The sequence below is a fragment of the Suricata suricatta genome, chromosome 15, assembly GCF_006229205.1.
Source record: "Suricata suricatta isolate VVHF042 chromosome 15, meerkat_22Aug2017_6uvM2_HiC, whole genome shotgun sequence".
Classification (NCBI taxonomy): Eukaryota; Metazoa; Chordata; class Mammalia; order Carnivora; family Herpestidae; genus Suricata; species Suricata suricatta.
In genome coordinates, this window is record NC_043714.1 from 17,055,265 (window position 1) to 17,077,600 (window position 22,336).

General features: G+C 40.0%; 1 protein-coding gene across 1 annotated transcript in view; it reads right to left on the reverse strand.

Annotated features, from left to right (window-relative positions):
- The window catches only part of CPA6 (carboxypeptidase A6), a 332,547-nt gene extending 310,516 nt beyond the window's left edge, over positions 1–22,031 (reverse strand). Inside the window, exon 1 of the mRNA XM_029923746.1 lies at positions 21,919–22,031. Within this exon, the coding sequence (XP_029779606.1) occupies positions 21,919–22,031 (113 nt within the window). The remainder of the gene's footprint in view (positions 1–21,918) is intronic.
- Positions 22,032–22,336: the final 305 nt, after the last annotated feature.

Sequence of the window (22,336 nt, forward strand, 5' to 3'; positions counted from 1 at the left end):
GATGGAGCTAGAGTATTATGCTAAGTGAAATAACTCTGAAAAATATACCATAATGCTACCAGTCATAGGTGCAAGTTAAGCAAAACAGATGAATATAGGGAAAGAATGAAGAGACTCTTAGTGATAGAGAACAAACTATGGCTTTGACAGAGGGAGGGAGGTGGGAGGTAGGTACTAAGGAGGGCACGTGTGATGTGCACTAGATGTTAAATGTATCTTGTGCATCACCGAATTCTACTCTTGAAGCCAATACTGCACTGTAGCTCAACCAAAATTTAAGTACATTTTTTCGTTATTTGTGGCTGAAAAAATTGTTGTGTTTTAAATATTTTTTAAAAGCTAGTTTGGACTAAAGAACACAGGTAAAATCCTAACTTATTCTTCTATGAGTCAGAAGCACAGAATTTGCAAAGTGTTAGGGAAACCATTAAGGTCTAGGCTAACTGCCTCTCTGACAGAAGATAAGGACCAGTTGCTAGCTATGGGGAGAAATACATATACATATTCTAAAATCCTGCTAAAGGAATTTTGTCAAACAGGGAAGTTAGAAAATTTCCTTTGGCAAGAGGCTCTCCTCCACATCTTCATCTGGGCTGTTACCTTTCCTGAAGTATAGATTTTCAAGCTAGAAGACATGGATTATTTGTAAAGACAGATGGGGGTTGAATTCAATTCACAGAACTTTGAACTTTTGGGGTGGGGGTTACTGAACCTAGCCGCCAATGTTTTCTTTTGTTTCTTATTTCTTTCATGGTTTTGGGCAAGTTGGACTGAGAATCATAATCAAGACAACAGGCCAGTCTCTAAATCTAATCAAAATAAACCTCTTGAGCATTTACTATTTATGAAGCACAAGGATAAACATATGAAGTAGTTGAAGATACAAGCTTTACACTGAAGATGCCTCAAGTTAACAGAAAAGCTGTTGGAGTCTCTAGGTTTGTTTGGTCATACTAGAAATGAAACAAAATGAGCGGCTGAAGGGTAGGAGCATTATAGATGTGAGGACACAGTGCAGGACAGCACCCTGGGTGATACAGATGGAGTGGAGGGATTATGAGCATGCTGTGGTCATGTTTGGAGAAATGGGAAGATTACTTTTCCCCTCTTCTGGTCAGAGGAAAGAGCTGTAGAGGAACTTGAATGTCTGACAAAGGGGTTTGGACAGGATTGAGATTTTGTGGCCTGCTGAAGTATTGTAGATCAGCAAAGTTATGCGACAGAAAGGCACTTTAGGAGGATTAATTTCTATAGTGAGGCACAGAACAGAAAGGAGGTGGCAAACTGGAAGTTAGGAAGTTATTATGGCCACATGGGCACAATATAATGAAGGCTGAAGGAGAGAACTGAAATTGGGGGAAGAGACTGGGGGGTGGGAGGGAGTGGTAGGGCTCAGAAGAAAGAAAAATGAGCAGTTTTGACCCTGAGTGGTGGTTTTTCTCCAAAGTGAAGGAGAATAGGGAAAAGAGGCTGTGTGTGTGGTGGTTTTTCTCCAAAGTGAAGGAGAATAGGGAAAAGAGGCTGTGTGTGTGTGTGTGTGTGTGTGTGTGTGTGTGTGTGTGTGTGTAGTTCAAGGATGAACTGTTTCAAGCAAGTTGGCATCCACATAGAAATGTCCAGTAGCCCTTTGGACACAGAAGATTGAAAGGAGGAAGGAACCAGGGCTAGAAATAAAGGCTCATCAGCACACAAGTGATTTACCTCATACCAAAAGAGCAACCAGCATTTTTGGGACAGAGAACACAGAGTTTGCAGGAATAGCATTTGGATAATGCTATCTTGGATAATAATACCACATTTGGATAATGCCACAGACTTTCAGGAAATAGAACTTGAAAGAGTAGTCTTTGGTGATTTTGTAACTATCTTTGCATTGTATACCTTGAATTTAACAAATGGTTCTTAAGATAATAGAACTAGGAATTTTGTACTCCATGATTCTGCTCTGGATTTTCTTCACGTTGACTATTTCCTGACATCTCCACCAGATAATGAACTCCTTGCGTATTTTGTGTAGCTTATTCAACTTGAGAGATCAACTGAAGTTGGCCTTTCCTTTTCCAACTGCACAAATAGAAGAGAGCAGCTAATACGGTCACCAAATATTTACGAAGCAACCTACTATGTGAAAGACCCGTATTAGGTACTGGACAAACCTCTTATTTCATTTATATTCTGTTTTAATGCAAAAGGTAAACATTACGAGTGTTTAAGTAAATCTAATACAGGCTGGAAAAAGTCTTAAATCTAACATATGGAGTTAATGGTGCCAAGTTGCTTGTTTTTATAAGCACAAGAGCTTTTTAAAGCTGAGCACTCTGGCTACGCCCATTAGGTTCCACAGACCCCTCAGACTTTGTTGTAGGACATCTGGTACTTTACTGCCTTAGAGGCTAAAGAGAAATACCATGCGTGACATTCGCTTTGTCTCAGAGTTTCTAAGAAGTTCCCTTTCCACTTGGTCTGTTAGTGGGAATACTCAATGGTTTCAGACATTGAAGGTCTGCAGTTAGATTTTCAGTACTCCTGTCCATTCCTCAAAATGGGAATATACAACTACAATCTGAACATTACTTTCATAAAGTTTTTAAAGAATGGTATCATCTATATGACTGAATTTTTTGCACAAAGTATACGCATTTTGGCTAGAGACTAAGACAGAGTCAATATCAGGACACTGCACAAGTCAGGTACAGATTAACCAAAGAGGCTGAGGGTAACTCGGCCAGTATGTTACTTTAACAAAAACTCCATTATCAAAGGCCAGGGGCTCACAGTATAGGGAAAATGGAGTTTTGCAAACATGTTTGAATTTTATACATTTTGCTAGCTGTTCAGGAGGGCTTGGCACTTACTTTATAGGGGTTTTACAAAGGTTTGTGGTCTTCACTGCCTAGAACCATTACTGACAGGCAGCTTAACCTTATTTGATAAGCTTTGTCTGTAGTTCACCAACAGTAGCCTACAAAGGAGATACACCAGAATCCCCTGGTTGTCATTTTTAAGACATTCCTGGGCTTAGTTTCTGGATATTCTGATTCTATACGTTTGAAGTATGCATAAGATGTATCTGCATTTGTAAAATCTGCAGGTAATTCTGATGAGCAATCAGCTTTGAAGTTCACTCATTTCCTTCTAGATGTATCATTCTAGGACTGGAAGATTATGAAAAAAATGTAGGCTGTAGTCCACGCTGAGTATACATTTTCCATATGCTAAGTATGGGCATCAGTGCACTAATCTGAAGCAAAAAGATCATCCTTTTCTATTAGAACAGAATGGAATTACTAACTTATGAATTTGTAAATCTTGGTATGTAACTACAGCAAATGTAAAAAGTGTAGGAGAAACGTGATCCTGTTCTAGGATTACTTTGAAGCATTTGCTATTTCCCTATTTCTCCATCATGTGTTGGAAGAAGAGATTAGGAATAAAATTATATACCCATGGCATGTTAATCAAAACAGAATCCAAATTTCTTCTTTCTTAGTTCAGTTCTTCTAAAATATATGATTAGGTGAGAAAATTAGGTCTCTCACATTGGTAGAACTTGAAAGAGTAGTCTTTGGTGATTTTGTAACTATCTCTGCATTGTACACCTCAAATTTAACAAATGGTTCTTAAGATAGTTGAACTAGGAATTCTGTACTCCATGATTCTGCTCTGAATTTTAGAAGGGAAGATAATCTACCCTCTCAAAATACTGCTATCATCTTCTTACCGAAGAATTAACGTCACTGAGAAACAGTCCTATGTTCCAAAAGCATATTTAAAAAACCCTTTACTGTAAAGCTTATTTTCATTTAATATATCATGCACATCCTTCTAGGTCCATATGTGCCCATAACTCCTTTAATAACTTCATAATATTCCATAGATATATCTTGATTTCTATCTTGACTTTTCTAGTCATTCCCTTACTGATGGACTTTCAGTTCTTGGGGTTTTTTTAGTCACTACATCAGTGCCATAATAACTATTCTAACACATGGTAATTTTGGACAGATGTTCTCTTTGAATGGGATTGACCTGTGCAAGGTTACAAGGATCTTAACTCTTAATAGATTCTGCTAGATTGCCTTCCAAGGAGTTCGTAGCATGCAAAAGTGTTATTCACATTTCCATCAGCACTGTAGGAGTTCATTTCTTCCAAGCCTCACCAACATTGGTCAACCTTCAGAAGATTTAAAATGCTCAATCTGTTGTGTGAAAAAAAAAAATGGCATTTCATTGCTTTAATTTGCAATTCCCTCTGTGTGAAATACACCTCTCTGTGTATGTTGGTTCCTTGCATGTCCTTTTCTGTGAATGGCCTTCTAGGAAAAAATATTCTTTCACACACCATGCACAAAGAAAATTCCATATAAATTAAAGGTCCAAACATAGCAAAGTCAGAACAAAGCCAAAATATTCATGTAACCAAGAAGAGGTGCTTGACTGTTTAAACAAGATAAATCTAAATGCCACAAAAAAAAGAATTAAGGTAGGTTTGAATTTATAACCATTAAGATTGTTTAGTCTTTTGCATTACAGGAAAAAAACAATAGATTGTATCACATAACATACATTACTAAATGATCAACATTCCTGATATAAAGTTCTCTCAAAAATAGATACAAAACAGGCAAAAGGAAAAAATAAAAGGCAGTGACTTTATTCCATCTTAACTCAGTGTCTGAAGATTCCAGATTTAAAATATAGACACAGTACTTGTTTATATCAGATTGAATAGGAGGTGGGTTTCCTATATGAAGTGTCCCCTCCTTCCATCTGTTTTCTGCCTATAGAGCTTCTTGGCATTTAGGGTCAGATTTACTCAGGTAGTGCATGGTCTTTGGTAAGCCACACATACCTACCGATCACATAAGTTTCCTTCTGACATTTTCCTCCTGCCTCCTTTCAACTCTGCAGCCAACTCTCAGCAGCTCTACTGCCCCTTCAAGTCAATAGCGAATATTCAGAAAACTCTGTATACAAAGCAGAGAGCCCCACTGAGCACCATTCACAATTTCAGGTATACCCTACAATGGAAGGATCACATCCAGTTCTATAGTTTAGAAAAGGCACTTGTGTTGCTTTTATATACAGAACTTAAAGCACTTCCTTATTTGCCAGTGTAGATGTGGAACTGCTGAGATCTTTCACGAGCAAGTACTTTTGTGAAGTTTAAGGTACTAGATAGTCCTTTATTGGGCCAGATTCGCCTTTAAATCTGCAGTTAAAAATAACCTGTGATCAGCAGGAGCATCAGGTACCCCTTGCTCCTCATCCCCGACTTGGAGATAGCACATCTCTTACTGGCTGCCTTCTGCTATAAAGCGCCTTCCTTCAATCAGCATCATTCAAAGCACTGGCTTGAATGACATCCAGAAAAAGACCTCTTTGTCTTATTAGCGCCCCCTCCACCCACTCACCTACCAATAGATAGAACTTCTTCCTAACAATCACAGTTGTAATTAAAGTCTGCCACCTCAACTTGAGTATAAACACAATGAAAGGACCACTTTTGTGTGGGGTGCTTAGTACAGTGCTAGGTTCATTGCAGACAGCAAACATGTTGAGTAAATGAAAGTCAAAGTCTCTTATTTAGAGCATGCCTGATTGTTCACTTGTATATGGTCTAGCTCCCATATACAAGTGAACGAACTTGTATGGGCTTCACAAGAATAGGGGTTTTGCCTGCCTTACTCCTAGGCCTATGGATTCCTAACATCTGGAAATTGGGACATAGAGGCTCACTGAGAATTTGATAAATATAGGTTCCAGAATATGCTCTCGTTGGCTGACGTGATGGAATTTTGAGATCACCACTTTCATTTTTCAAAGCTCCATGACTATTGTGAGCACACCCAGTTTCTACATATGGTGGTCTCCCCTTATCCATGTTTTCAGTTCTCTGCAACCAACTGGTCTGGAAGCAGATAATCCTCCTGACAAATCCTGAGTAAGGTCAGTAATGTTTATAGTGGCCTCACAATGCCCAGGTACTTGCCCTTAATTCAAGTCCTCATGGAGACAGTTTGTCTCTTATCACAAGAAAGGTGAATACAGTATAGTGTTGAGAGAGATACTGGATTGATCTTTTATTACAGTGTAATTCTATTTTGTTATTGCCCACCTCATATTGTACCCAACTTATAAATTTACTTTTATCATAAGTATTTATATACAGGAAAATAAATCTAGTATATAAAGGGTTCAGTACGATCTGCAGTTTCAGGCTTCCACGGGGCCTTATAACATACTTCCACAGAGAAGGCAGGTTACTGCATTTAACTTATCTACCTATTTAATGCTACATTATTAAATATACACAAAAACTGAAGGATGAAAAAATGTTGATAGATGTTAGGCCATTTTCTGGATGATAATGAGTTACCCAGAGTTACACTGCAATCAGCCACAAAGTTAGCTGCAAAGCTAATCTTTTTCAATATTCTTTAAGCAAAAGCCTGTGTTTTAAAGGCAGAAGCCTCTGTAATCAAGGTTCTAGAACGTAGGAGTGAGAGGCAAAGAAAGAGGATTTGCAAGTGATGGAAAAGTAGTTTTTATTCAGATGTTCTTTTTCTTCTGGTTTTCAGGTTGAGATTACTCAGAAAGGAGACAAGCAAGCCTCCTTAGATCATAGATGAGGTCTAGAGAAGTTTAAAGTACTGAAAAGTATAAAATTAAGGATGAGGGATTTTTTCAAATAGTGGTATAGGGGCAGAAAATTTATGCAGACAAACTTTGCTCTCAATCCATGCCCATAAAGACAAGATGAAATAGCCGTAATTTTCTTTAGCAAGTCAGAAGACATTCAACCTCAACTGGGTTCCAATCATCATGATCATGGCAACTTTAAAGAGAAATTGATGGTGTAGGAAACTACTAGCAAGTATTTTTCCTGAATTTCTCAAGATATAATGGGCTAGCTCAGTCTGGGGAAAAAAACATATAATAGGGGAATCTATCTAAAAGCATAATGAATTCTCCCTCCAGTCATTTTAAATGTGTTTTCCTGACCCATTATATTCACTTTTAAATGAAAAATCTAAATACAAGTTGAATCATAGTGTGGTATTGAAACCACCAAATTTCTATTTAAAAATCTACTGAAACACACATACCAGCATGATTCTGGTTGTTTCTGGCATTATTCTCAACTGCAAAGTCTTAAGCCCTCCTCCTGTGTTTTCTAGTTTCCCTGGTATCTCTGGGACTCTATGCAAGACAGCCGCTTTGGCCATTTAATGCTTCATTAGAATACCCAACAATTTCATTTTTACTCAGAACTCAAAAATGAGCATGTCTATTTTTCTTTTCAGTCATTAGTTTTGGCATTGAGTGCTATGTTGTTAAGTTACTGACTTCTGATTTTTCTTTGCAACGCTTTTGGAACTGTTTTGGCATAACAGAAGCTGAAATCCTTACTATATTGTTGATGGAGGGGGGACAGATTTACACATGTCAAAGATTACTTTTGCTGAATATAAGAGTTGTTCCTATTTCATATAGAATTTCTAAATATAGGAATAAAAAGCCACCTGTAATACTGTTATTTGGTCTTAATCCTTATTTTAGAGCAAGTCCTCCTAGTTAACCAGATCATAAGTAAGAAATCCTAAACTTGAGCTGTTAGCACTGTCCTATATCCTGTTCTTACCATTTCAAATTGTATCTTAAACATTAAAATTTGTAATAGGCAGATTCCATAATATATACTGTAAGTAACCCTTTTCGTATTGTTGAGCATAGAAGTAGTTTCCCAGGTTTTGATGATATTGGTAATAAACTTCTTTCCATACACTCCAAATATTTGTCCACGTTTCAGGTTATTCCCTTAGGAAAGTTCTTAGAAATGAAACTACAGAGAATTTATTAGTGTTGAAAATAGCTTATGTTGATGTGTGTTAGGCTCTGTCCTAAGTACTTCACATATATAAATTTATTAGTTCAATCTTACAGATGAGGAAACTGAGACACAGAGAGATTAGGTAGCTCTCTACGGTTACACCATAAGTGGGAAAGCTGGAATGCTAAGCCAAGGCTGAGGATTGAACTGGTGCTCCTAATATTTATGCTGTGTAGACACTCTAATCACTTAAATATGAACCTGGCACATCCTTAGACTTAGAAGTAATACACCACCTAATGGAACCTCTGAATGTTACAGAAAGCAAGGCTCAGAAAAATTAAGTGACCAAGTTAGATAGCTGGTAGCAGATCTAGAAATCTACATCTCTACTCCTCATCCTGTAGTCCAAAACATGCTCTTCCAAGCATGGTCCATGAACCATAGCATGGGCCCACCCCCCTGCCCCCAGGAACTTGTTAGGAATACAGAATCTCAGGTTTCACCCCGTCCAAGTCTGCCTATTAACAAGATGCCCTGGTGATTCATCTGCACATCAAAGTTTGAGAAGCTCTGGCAACACACCGCAAACTTGATAAGTCCTCGATATTTTAGTGGAAAATCTGCATGTAAACTGCTAGTATTTTCACAGCAAGAAGAAAAAAGTCATTTTCATTGAAAACTTATATCAGGTTGAACCATAATAAATTGTTTTAGGTAAACAGTCTAATACCAGCACCTTAGTGTGGCACAACTTCAGTGGGTAGAGTAGGATAATAAAACTTACAGGTATCAGAAGTTTGTGTAGAGATCAAACTTGAGGAAGAAGCGGTTCTTTACTCAAAGAATAGGTTAGTCACGAAGAAAAAACCATTAGACAATTACAATGCAAAGTGAGAAGCATTACTGAAGAGCATTCTGACACCTCTGGAGAAAGTTTCGTTCTGGAAAATCAACACGAGGGCAGAAAACAATTATTTGCCTCTATTTAAGAAAAAAAAAAAAAGGCAGGCATGTAAGCCTTAGTCAAAGAATTAAATGGGCATGCTTGTAAGGTTCTCTGAGCCGAACTGAAACCAATTGGTTAAGAATATAAGGTGCTCCACAAAGTTTGGGAGGCCTCAATTACCACTTGAAGAAAACTAAGGACTAGGGTATCCTTCATAGTGCTGGCAGGAAATGAGAGTTTACACATCTTACCATTTAGGGAGGATGATTTTGATGGGTTCAATTTTGACCATTTTTTGAAGTTAACATATTTTTAAGTTGGACAAAATGAACCTATTTCCATTGTACTATGAATGAAAAGAATAGAATACTTAAAGATGCAATGCATTTACCAGAACTTGTGAAAACCTGAGAATAAATGGCATGCGTTAAGTATAAAAAACCTTTGTAAAATATTTTCCATTCTTAAGTTATTCTTTTAGGTATTTATAGCAATCTTGCTGTTACAGAAAGGAAACTGGGCCATTATCCTGATTTTGCATCTTTACACTGATTTAGAACTAATTTGGGGGGAGTTGGTTGAATTGGTACTAATTCCATTTTTGCATTTAACTTTTCCTCATAAAAAGCCCTTTTCTAGAAAGAATTAGAAATGGGCCCAATGGTAAGCTATTTGTCCTATACTTAAATGCTCTCTAAATTTTCATTAAAGGACAAAACAAATGCTTTTTCACATTAAAAAGGCCAAGATGGTGATGAGTCATCTGGCATGTCAGGTTTTCTTGAGAAACTTTTCACAACTGGAAAGTAATTCTCCAACTTTGTGACCTTCTTACCATTTCTCAGTTGGGCCTCCTCTCTTCTTCCATGACTCTAACACAAGTCAGACTCTAAGCCTTTCTTACAGAGACCAGTTAATTTCTCACAATTTCTATCTAAAACTTGATTACTGCCAAGGGAAGCATGCTGAACTCCAATTAAGAAATGCTCTAAGTCTGAGGACATTTTGAGCCTCACAGCACTCTATTTGATCAATTCTATCTGTTCAAATTTTTATTGTTAGCTTATTTTACAGGAAGCCTGTATTCTCCAGGGCCATGTGGTTTTTGTGGTACCTAAAATTTATATGGAGATCCAAATGGGCTAACGAAGTAGAGGAACTGTGAACTTATATTCTTACTGCAATTAGAAAAAGAGGATCTAAAAGGAAGTACATGGACAATAAAATCAGATGAGTTGGAAGGCGTTTGGTTCCCAAAAGTTATTCAAAGACTACAGAAGACGCTGAACTCAGCATGAATTGATGACTTAGGAGTCCTGTGTGATTTTAAAGGGGTTCACAGGTTTTCCTTAGAGAGTAAAAGCAATGACTAAGTCAAGGATCACTTCTCTAAATTTGGTAGAAAGGCAACGACTAACAAACACATTGACCAGCTGGTACCCATTCTGGCAACTATACAGGAAATAGCTTGGCCTCAGATCTCCTCCCCAAAACACAGTGCTGTTCAAAGCAATTTTAAGAGCCTGAGAAGTAAAATATCTGAGACCAAAATTGGGTAATCATTTGAGCGATACCTGAAATGCATGGAGCAGGAGAAAGTGACAGGAGAGTGGGGAATATCACACAAAGGTACATACAGATCCCCGCATCCGCCACCCCTGCAGCCCTGAGGGGCAAATGGTTTCTATTTCCCACTACTGTCTTTATCATTATGAAATCTAGTCTGGCAAAACTGCCTGCAAATGTCAGCAGTTAGATTCCTTATTAGTTTCCTTCCTTGCCTGTCTTTCCCCATCTTATCCTCCCCCCTTCCATTTACCTAAACTTTTACTGAATATGCCAAATACTATTCAGAGACTGGTAGAATAAAAAGGAGATCTAGCACCTTAATTTCAACTTGCTTGTAAAACAACTTTCTTCCTTAACAAGGAAAGATAGGACAGCCACAAAAAGCTGACATCCAGCAGTCTGTTGGTGATTGTAATGGACAGATGGGATCACTGGAGGGGGAAGAAATCAGGGCCGATTGATATCAAGGAACTCCTGCCTGAGGAGTAGTATTTGAACTGGCTCGTGAAAGGCAGGCAGGCTCCACAGGGCCGGCAAGGGAGGGATTCCCCAGAATTCTGTGCCACTGAGACAAGGGCACAAAGAGGTGGAAGGGATGGTGCAAGGTTTTGAAGTGTAAAAAAGGAAAGAGCATTATTTGAGATGGAGGAACGGAGGGGGGGGGGGCGGGAGAAGGAACTACTCCCGTAGATAGCTCAGTTGCAGCTATGTCCACTTGGTAACTTGTTCCCCACAGGGGTTCTCAAGCATTAAGTTTACAGCATGTGGAAGGCTTGTTAAAGCCTGTATTGCTAGATCCACCCTGGGAGTTTCTTATGGGAGTTGGGGAGGAGATTAGTGCGTGACCTGAAAATCTGCATTTTTATGAAGTTCCCAGGTGATGCTGATGCTGGTCTGAGGACTCCTGTCCAAGGATATATAACAAACAGGCTCCCATCCTATTTGTTATTTCCACTGGCTGGAAACTTCTATCTTCAGATATTCACATGGCTCCTGGTCTCCTATTTTATTCTTCTCTTTCTCCTAATATTCTTTACCCTGATCTATGCTTTATCTTCATAATCTTTATTATCTTAACACTATGGTTTAGTAATTTTTTGTCATCCCTTTAGAATTTAACTCCCAGGAGGGATTTATTCACTGGTGCCTAATGCAGTTCTGTAATTCCCAGCACCTAAGTTTCTGTGTTCTTAGGCTTTCATATAGTATTGGGCACATGGTAGGCACTCAAATAGTGTTGACTTGCATCAAATAAGACACCTAGGAATAAGTTTAGTCAAGGAGGTAAAAGACCCGTCCTCTGGAAACTATAGAACACTGAAGAAATTAAAGACAACACAAATAGATATTCCATTCTCATGAATTAGAAACATGTTAAAATGTCCATACTATCTAAAGCAATCTAGATTTAATTGCTAGATTCAAATGCTATATCCAAGCAACCCCTATCAACATACCAACTATTTAACAGAACTAGAATACTAACGTTTGTATGGAACCACAGAAGACCCAAATAGCCAAAGCAATCTTGAAAAATAAAAAATGCAGATATCACAGTATCAGATTTCAAGATATACTACAAAACTATAGCAATCAAAACAGTACGGTACTAGGCCAAAAATAGACAAGATCAACAGAACAATAGACAAGATAGAAATAACCCCCCCCCCCCACTTAAATGGTTAGTCTATGGACAAAGGAGGAAAGAATATGCAATGGGAGAAAGACAGTCTCTTCAGCCAATGGTGCTGGGAAAACTCATCAGCTATTTACCAGATAATGAAATGGAACACACACAAACCCTTAAAAAAAAATAGATTGAGGACTTAAGTGTTAGACATGAAATCTGTAAAAATCCAAAAAGAAAGCCTAGGCAATAATTTCTTTGACATCAGCCTTAGCATTATTTTTCTAGATCAAAGATAAAAGAAACAAAAGCTAAAACTATTAGGACTATGCCAAAATGAAAGGCTTAGCACAACAAAGGAAATCATCAGAATGAAAAGGCAACCTACTGAATGGGTAAGAAACTTGCATGTGGGCTCTCAAATTATGTATTTTAGATAGTAACCCATTAAGAATACAACTCCACACCAAAATCCCAGAATAATCTGATTAAAAATAGGCAGAGACCCTGAATATATAGTTCTCCTAAGATGACCTACAGGTAGTCAACATACACATAAGAAGATGCTCCACATCACTTATCAGGGAAATGTAAATCAAAATCACAATGAGGTATCACCCCACACTTATCAGGATGGCGAAAATCAAAACAAGTGTGAGAACATGAAGAAAAGGGAACCCTTATGCACTATTGATGGGAATGTACATTGGAACAGCTATGCACCATGGTTTTAAGAAACTATGGAGGTTTCTCAAAAATAGAAATACCATATTATCCTGCAGTTCTACTCCTATGTACCTACTCATAGAAAATGAACAAATTTGAAAAGATGTACCTCTATTTACTACAACATTTACAATAGACAAGATATGGAAACCCAATTGTCCATTAATAGATGAAGATGTGCACGCATGTGCACACACACGCGCACACACACACACAAACGGGAATATCAGTCATAAAAAATGGAGGAAATCCTGCCATTCACAACATGGATGGACCGAAAGGTTATTAAGCTAAGTGAAAGAAGTTAGAAAAAACTATGCTTTCACTTAAGTGTTGCAATCAAAGACCCATTTGTTCCTCAACCTGTCATGCTCTGGATTTCCCTCACCATTCCACCTCTGAGAATTTGATTTGAAGTCTTTAATGGCCAAGCCAATGGATACTGCTTTGCTGTACTTAATGTGACTGGCTTCACCTTTTTTGGATCTTTATTAGCTTTTCTACTTAATTTCTCCGACTGGCTGTCCCACCACCTCATTCCCACCCCATGGTTCTACCTTGGTTTTAGCACTTTGTTCTTCATGTAATGAGTGCTCCCTAGATGTTCTATTCTATACTCATGGTTAAATTCTATTTATACATTAGTTACTGGAATCTATTCCACAGTCTAGAGCTCTCTTGAGCTTCCCAGCTATCTATCCAGTTGGGTACTTTATAGGCACCTCAAAATATAGAGCTGAAGAAGTACTTATCTTCTCTGCCAAGGAAGTTGGGATTGTTACCCAATCCTAAGACTCATTTTACATTATTTCCTCTTATCTCCCTTTGCTTACCCAATTGTGAAAACCCTACCTAATTATTTCATTGTTTCCCTCCTTTCCTTCTATTACTGCCAGAAGCCAGGCTCTGCCATGTATTACCATGGTCACTACTAATATCCATTGTTTTCCCTCCAATTTTTAGCTTTCAATGATGGTAAAGGGAGCTTTCTTCAGGGGGAAAGAAAAAAGCCCTGTAAATTTCCTTTGTAAAATCCTTGCTTAGCACCCTGTCACCTTTGGTGAAACCAGAACTCCATATTATGAGACAAAGGGTTTCATGACCTTGAAGGCTTACCTCAACCTCTCCCCATTCCCAAAGAAAGGGCCTTTATTTTGATCATACTTAATTGCTCTGATTTTCTAAACTTGACTGAATTTTCACCTGTAGTTCTTTGCACAGGAAATCCATTCCCGGTGTCTCAAAAGTATTACCCTAATTTCTATTTGTTCTTTATGACTGAGATGAGGGCCATGTCCATGGACTCCCAATCATTCAAAAGAAAAATGTAGAATACCTTACATATTTAATAATTCACTTAGATTCCAGTCTTTTAACAACTCCTCTCACAGCCAAGAAATCTTTTTTTGACCTCCACCCTTTGATCTAGATTAACTGACCCTCTCCTATACCGGCTCAGTAGTTTTGCCTTTGGGCACAGTGATTCCAGAGTTGAATTGTTTACTTGCCCAAGTTACTCATTATGCTGTGCACATGGACTGCTCTTTTATTTGTAGTTCCAGACTAGCAGAGAGCCAGATACACTACAAATATTTATAGAAATGAAATTAAATCCTCACTCAAGCATTTCTCAGCCTTGCCAAGTCCTGTTGCTTCATCTCCAGTAACCCTAGGGAATAGGGAAGACTAAGGTTTCTGGATTCACCAGTGGTTTTTTTGTTTTTTGTTTTTTGTTTGTTTGTTTGTTTGTTTGTTTAACAGTTAGGAATGCTACAAGCCCCACCCAGCTCTGCAAATCTTTTAAAATCTGCAGTATTAAATAGAGGGACTGTGCTTTAATTTTATGGTCTCTTTCAGTTCCAACACATACTTCAAAACCTTTTTACAGAATAAAAATGCACACTTTGAATCTGAAGTAAAAAATTCTAGAAGTCTATCTGGATACACTAGTTCTTTAGAAGAACCAAGTAGGAGGGGAAATGGGTTGATAATCATTAAATGTCAGTGACCACTGAGAGATGCTGACTTCTTTTTTTCCATAATATTTTATTGTCAAATTGTTTTCCATACAACACCCAGTGCTTCCCCACAAGTGCCCTCCACCATCACCACCACCTCTTTTCCCCCCTCTCCCTTCCCCTTCAATTCTCAGTTCATTTTCAGCATTCAATAGTCTCTCAAGTTTTACATCCCTCTCTCTCCCCAACTCTCTTTCTCCTCCGCTCCCCCGTGTTCTCCATTAGGTCTCTCCTGTTTTCCTGCCAGACCTATGAGTGCAAACATATGGTATCTGTCCTTCTCTGCCTGGCTTACTTCACTCAGCATGACACCCTCAAGGTCCATCCACTTTCCTACAAAGGGCCATATGTCATTCCCTCTCATTGCCATGTAGTACTCCATCGTGTATATATACCACATCTTCCTGATCCATTCGTCAGGTGATGGACATTTAGGCTCTTTCCATGTTTTGGCTATTGTTGACATTGCTGCTATGAACATTGGGGTACATGTGCTCCTATGCATCAGATGTTGACTTCTTTATGTGTTCTCCCCACCACCCCCTTTTCTCCATCTCCAGCCATTATTTCATAGACTTCCATCCCACCAAAGCCCTCTAGCCAACTGGCCAGTAAGGAGTGCCATTAATGGACTGTTCTCTTAAAGGAGAGTGACCACCTTTTCCATGGTCCTTCTAGCTGGACTGCGAGAGCTAGATGACTGGGGCGCCTGGGTGGCTTAGTCAGTTGAGCATCTGACTTCAACTCAGGTCATGATCTCACGGTGTGTGGGTTCGAGCCCTGCGTCAGGCTCTGTTCTGACAGCTCAGAGCTTGGAGTCTCCTTCAGATTCTGTGCCTCCCCCGCTCTCTGTCCCTCCCATGCTCATACGGTCTCTCAAAAACGTTAAAAAAAAAAAAAAAAAAGCTAGACGACTTATTGAACCGCATTTGGGGATGTTGAGCATGGCAGAGAGACATGATAGGGAACCCAGTTCTAAATTTCTAAAGAAATTTCCTGTTTAAACCATCGGGATTTGGGGGCATAGAAAAAAAAAAAAACCTTACATACCAAGAGTATCCTTAATAATATAGATACTAATATTTTACTATTTAAATACATGAATAAAGAGACAGTAATTTTGTTGACAGCCACTTAGAAGTCTGCTTGAATCTTTAATAAGATCATTTATAAAATTTACTATATATACTACCCAGAACTACCTGAAAGCTTCATCTTCTACATTCCACTTTATCCTCAGATGCCCAGAGGCAGACTGGGAAGGGATATTTGGCAATGCAAGTTCTAATCCTATAAGCCAGTTATCTATGAGTGATCATAATGAACATGAAAACAAGTCACAAGAAGACATTTTCTGATCAGCAGTTCCATTTACACAGAGAGAAAAAACTTAATGCTTTTGTAGCTTTAACATAGACTGAAGTTCTAAATCAGTAACATCCTTCCCTCCTTTTCAGGGAGTGGAAGTGATTATGCTTAATGGTATTACCCAGAATGTATCCTGATGCTATACAATAAAGGCTCCATTATCAGATTGGGCTCCGAGGAGAAAGTGGCCCAAAATCACACTCCTCTACTAGCTCGGTGGCAGAGGTAATGCTGATCACAGACAGGCAGTACTCCATGGGGAGCTCAGGTCAGAGGAATAGCGACCTGCAGTCTTGCAAGCAAAGCAGGAGTTCTCAACCACACAGAATAGACTGCAGGGAATAAAGCTCTGGGTATAAACAGTTGATAACCAGCACCTACAAGTTGCACTTTGATCTAATGCGTAAGGAAAACTAAAGTTATTCTCCCATTAATAAGAGCCAAGAGCTCAAATGAATTTCCAGGGACTACTAATTTTTCTATTGGCCACATATGGACTTGTGAAAAATAAGTTCAAAACCAACCTTAGAACCCACTGTACATCCTTCATCCCTAATGGGGCAAATCTGTATCTATACCTCACACATTCCAATCTGTCATGCATGCCCTGAGATAGCTCATTCTTGCTTTATGCCCTTATGATGAATGGGGCCTATCTGTTTTGTTAAGGATAAAGCAATACTAAAGCTCTCTATCTCTCTGAAACGATAGAGAGGAGTCTTGAGGCTGAGAAAGAGTGAAATCAAGACAGGAGGACCAGAGAGTCTAATACAGAGGCAAAGGATCCTAGATTTGATGTAGCTGGCAATAGGGAGCCAAAGTAGATCTTTGACCAAGAGAGTAACACAGTCTTATTTTAGGAAGATCATCAGTAGAAATGATGGACTAGAGAAAGGTGGATCAGTTAGGAGAAAGTTATCTTAGTTTAGGCTGAGATAAGGAAATCCTGAACACAACTGGTGGCTATTGCAAAGGAGAGGCAAATATAAGTAGGATAGTTTTTATAGGAATATAAGGAACTTGGTTTGCTCTCTGGAGAGGAGGATAGTTGAAGATGTGAAGAAAAGCTCATTAAAGCAAACAGTGAATAAGGCGGCTGAATTCATGATTTACCCAAATCAGGGCCCTGATCAGACTGAAATAGGGCCTTGCCAATCACCAGGCCAGAACAGCAAGTTGTCAGTCTTGGGCAAGTCAGAATTTCTGACCCTCTGACCTGAAAAAAGCTTTAACTGCGAACATAGAAGATAACTCAGATTCACATGATCAGTTTGAGCTCTTGAATTCTAGCCCCAAGTTTCCCAAAGTTAAGGACACTAAAAGGAAGCCACCTTCAGAAAATAAAAAGCTGTTGAGCGACATAGGGGAATAGCCAGAGAGGTAAGGTAGAAAATACCACGTGTCTGAGGTTCAATCTGCGCTGAGTCCCTGGATTTCCCAGTCCTCGGTAGGTCACATCCTGACTGGGGGCCTCCTTGCTTATTGGATTTCAAGTACTAAACTGCTTTTAAAAAAAAAAAATCCCTTATTTCCTTCAAGTGTAATTCTTCAATCTCCAGATCCTGTTTCCATGGAGGACTCGTGAAGCTGACAAATGGTTGGGGTGGGGGGTGGCAGAGGGCTCAACAGGGTTGGGGATGGGCATGTGGGTGTGGGCATAGCATGGACACTAAGAACACACCAGCTAGCTAGTGGGCTGGAAGCAGCCCGCACACATGTACCTATGGTCACGGGAAAGAATTAGTCAGTGGAGCTGCTCCCCTGAAAGAGACGGGGAAATAACCAGAGACAGGCTTCTTTGACATGGGCAGGACTGACTGAGGAAGGAGGAGTGTGTGAGGTCTTGGCAGGCAGATCAGTACTAGTGGGTTCAAGTCCAACAAGCAACCTTGGCGGCAAGAAGTAGGTTTTCTCCTCCCCAGCTGAGCTATAGTAGGGCTGGGGGACTAGAAATAGACAAGGCCTAGAAAAGATTTCTACCCCTCCCTTATTGGTTCAGAGTACACTTCTCGATCCTCACAGTAGTCTGATCATCCCATAGAACATTTATGCATTGTCTGCTAAGGCTGTGGGGGGCTATTTTCTTTACTAAACTGACAACTAGCAGCATGGACCCTGTTTGCTGTTCTTGGCACAGTAATATTTAAATGAAGGCACACACCCATCGCCCCTTGCTGAGCTTTGTAGTGACCACCTAAAATTCCTTCATCTTACATCTCCCATCAGCAAATCCTTATTAGAAAAGCAGGCAGACCCTACAGAAGGGAACCACAACTAAACCTTCAATTTTATCTGCATAATCTATGCTTTTCCTTTATTATCCTGAAACTGGCAATTCTCCAAACAAAATTAAATGTTTAGTTTTCCTTAAGAGCATTTCTTTCCAGTATCTAGATAGGTGATAGTGTGAAGTGGAGTTTGTCAAGTCAGGCAGAGCTGGATTAGAATCCTAACTCTGTCCTTATAGTGACCTCAGGTTAGTTAGCTGTGAACTTGGGTTTTACCCAGTCTGTACTTCACTTAGCTTATCTGTAAAACAGGGATTCCCAAAACTGCATGAGGTTCAGAAATTTTTAGAACAGTTTAGGTAAACTTTGCAATATTTAATATATTTAATACCCTGTTAACGACTAAGTGCCAAGAACTATACAATCACTTGCTGTTGCATTCAATCCTCACAATTTGAGAAAGGTTCTCAGATTATCTCCATTATCCCAGACAAGGACACTGAGGGTCAGAGTGGTTAAGTAGCTTGACCCCTCAGGTAACAGAGCTATTAACAGTGGCAAAGCAGAAATGGAAACCCAGGCAGTTGAACCTCCGGACTTTTGAACGTTATGCTCATTGAGTGGCATGAAGGTATTGAATTAGTTCTTTAAAAAAAACTCACTTTAATTTTACACCATTTCCAGAATTTGTTTCATGGTCCTAGATCACTCTCACACACGGATTTCATGTGTTGAAGATCCTGGTTTTTTGTTTTGTTCCCATATAATCACAGTAGAACTTGGAATCACTGCTTCCAAGAATTCATGGAAAGGAGAAAAAAAAATAGCAGTGTTGCTTGTTTGTGTAGGAATCTCACGGACCTGTGTTGAACACAGAAATGTTAGACTTGCATTTGTATTCCCTGAAGCCTTCTGACAGTATCAACACTATTTGAAATTTCTGTACTTTGCTTCATTTTATATGTATTTTTTTAAATTTCTCTTGTAAATATGTAATTTAATATAGCTATCCAAAGAAGTAATTAACTTTTGTCCAATTTTCCTCATCTAATTTCTCCCCCATGCCCAGATGCTTAAATTTGCCGTTTACTAAGCATTATACAACTTAATAGGTTATGTAGAAAGAGGACTGAGCTCATTAGCTACTCTCAGGAAGCATGCTGGTCTGCCTGGAGTGTTCTATTTTTTATTCACCTGCAGAGTCCCACAAGTGATAATCACTTATTAGATTCAACCAAGACCTATAAAAATGGTTTACCAATATGCAAGAAATAGGTGCACCCGGAGCAGCCCTAGGTGGCGCACTTGGTTAAGCATCTGACTCTTGTTCTCACCTCAGGTCAGGATTTCACAATTAGAGTTTGAACCCCACATGGGGCTCTGTGCTGACGGTACAGAGCCAGCTTGGGATGGTCTCTCCTCTGCCCCTCCCCCATTTGTACTTGCCCATGCTCTCAAAAATAACTTAAAATTTAAAAAATAGGGCTCCTCCATAATTACTAACAAAACCTCAACATATTACAACCTAAATATTACTTCAGGGATTCCACTAAGTCATCCCATTGGGGGGGGGGGGGGGGGGAGGGGAGTGTAGGGAGAAGATCCAAGCAGGATGTGAGGCTCAATCTCATGATGGTGGAATCATAACCCGAGCCAGAGTCCAGACACTTGAGACTGGCCACCCAGGTACCCCCTCAGATTATTTGCTGAAGAGCTAGACTTGCACAAAGTAGTTCCTGAGTAAATAAAGCAAAATAATCCCAAGCCAGAAGTGGCATTTCTGTCTTTGGTGATGGGCCAATGACATAGTAAAGGGAAGTTAAAATCTCATTTTTGGCAAAGTGTGCTCAAACACTTCTGATTTCACAGAAGCTCCAGGCTTCTACAGTGATGGACAGGTAAGGCTAACTTCCTTCAGTTTAAGGGTTTCATCTTTTTTCCTCCAACTTTCAGACATCTGGTAAGTCAAACATTTGGGACTAACTTATGTAGCAGCCAAAGGGAAAACAGCAATTGAGGCTTTCACTGCAGAAAAGACAAGGTAGTTTTGCTTCCTCTAGTTCCAGAATTTCTAAAGTAAAGTCTCCACCATTGGTCTCCTTTCCTTTAAGGGGTGCTTAGGAAAGTGCATGCACCTGCTCAGCTGAAGTGGGTCTGGGAGCTTGGTCAACACTAGATACTGAAATAAGGAAGAACAAGGCCACAGCTGAATGGAGGAGTGCGGTCCTAGGTCACACGAGCTCAGCTCATCCAGAGATAGATTTCACATGGTCTGACACCCGTCAGGAAGGTCGGTCCATTCTACAGCTGGGCCTGCTCCGCTAGTCACTAAACATGGCTCCCTTAGCCCAGATCTCCAAAGGCAATGACAAATGACAGGATATGACGCCTGGACTGTGTGTCTAGGAGCCTGGAAAGCAGCCCTCAGATGTTCACTCCCTTCTGTGCCTCCCGGGAACACCCCGGTGGAAAAACTGGGGATAGAGTTACCATCTATAGCCCTTATTTCAGCCAATGCCTCAACCCCCAGCCTGCATCCTCTAAAATTGAGGACAGCTTTTTGAAGTTCCCTATGAAAGCACTATATTCAGGAGACACAGTAAAGGTAGTATCTAGATTCTTTGAGCAATGGAAGTGTTTACTTTCTCAGGCTCTTACTTCTGAACTCTTTATACCATTCCTATTAAAAACTTTGCCTTAAGATCCCAGGCACTACCTGGTCCTAGTCCACATGGAGGTGAAAATTTTCCTCAAGTGGTAGTTACTGAAGGACTGAGTAAAGAAGATTTAAGACCCTGGTTTTTCTCTTCTGTAAAATGCAATTGAACTAGATGAGCTATAGTTTCCAGATTCAAAGAACTGCAAACCTGAGCAAAGCACATGCTGTATATTCCACAGCAAACCTTCAGAATAAGGGGTGCATAGTCACACACTGCTTTAGATGCAGCCCTGTGCCTCCTTATGAAAAGCAAATACAAAGTATCCAAACCCACAAAAGGGAGAACAATGAGGTTTTTCCCCCCTAAGTTCCTCCCTCCAGAAAAATACCCATAGCTTTAGAATTGGCTACTTTTATTCCACTTGTTTTGAGTTGGCTCATTTGCATTGTTCAGATTTGAAAATCTAATAGTTACTCTGTAGGTTAACAAGCGTCCGGTGCCGGAGTGCACGCACACACAGACACACACTCACACTCCGTTCTTGAGTTAATCACTAGGGACTTTCAACCACTTCTGTGTACAATTCTGAAGAAGTCTTCATTTTCAGGTCATAATTCACGTGGAACAACACCATCCTTCCTACGGAGCATCAACCCGGCGAACATTGCACATACTGGCCATGGCTCCTCTGAAAACAATCTCATTCAACCCTGGTCCACGGCAGAGGTTGGCACACTAGGACAAGTATGAAAAGCTAGACTTCGGACCACGCATGCTCTCAGTGAGAGAAACCAGGGAGCCAGGAGCTGCACACACATTTTACTTTCGGTGACCAGGAAAGTGTGCAGATTCACACAAACCACAGAGGCATATTCAGGAGCAAACCAGCCCGCTCCTCCAAGGAGCAGCCATAGAGGGAATAAAAGTCACTCCACTCACCCAGCATAGCGGTTGTTGTAAAGGTAGCTGTGCCCTGGTTGCAGAATCTTCAAGAAGAGCAGGGAAAGAGGCAGAACAGCTGTCGGGCTCCTGGGCTTCCCGAGGAACTTCATGGTGTTACAAGGAGAGGAGCTGGAAGTTACTTACAGCACTCACCCGAGGCTGGAGGTGGCTCGGTGCCGCCCCCACCCCATGTGCAAATGCTCCCTGGGAGGGGGTGGGGGAGAGGGCTGGGAGTAAAATGTGACACTTCTTTCCGGCCACAGGGGGGAAAAAAAAGTCTAAGCAGCTGAGGAAGCTATTAAGACTTGGTCTTGGGACAAGCAGCAGCAGCACCGCCCAGCAACTAAGCCTGATCCTTAGGCTCCCCTAGAAGGGGCTGGGCCTCCCCTGTGCTGACTCACTGCTGGGGTTCCCT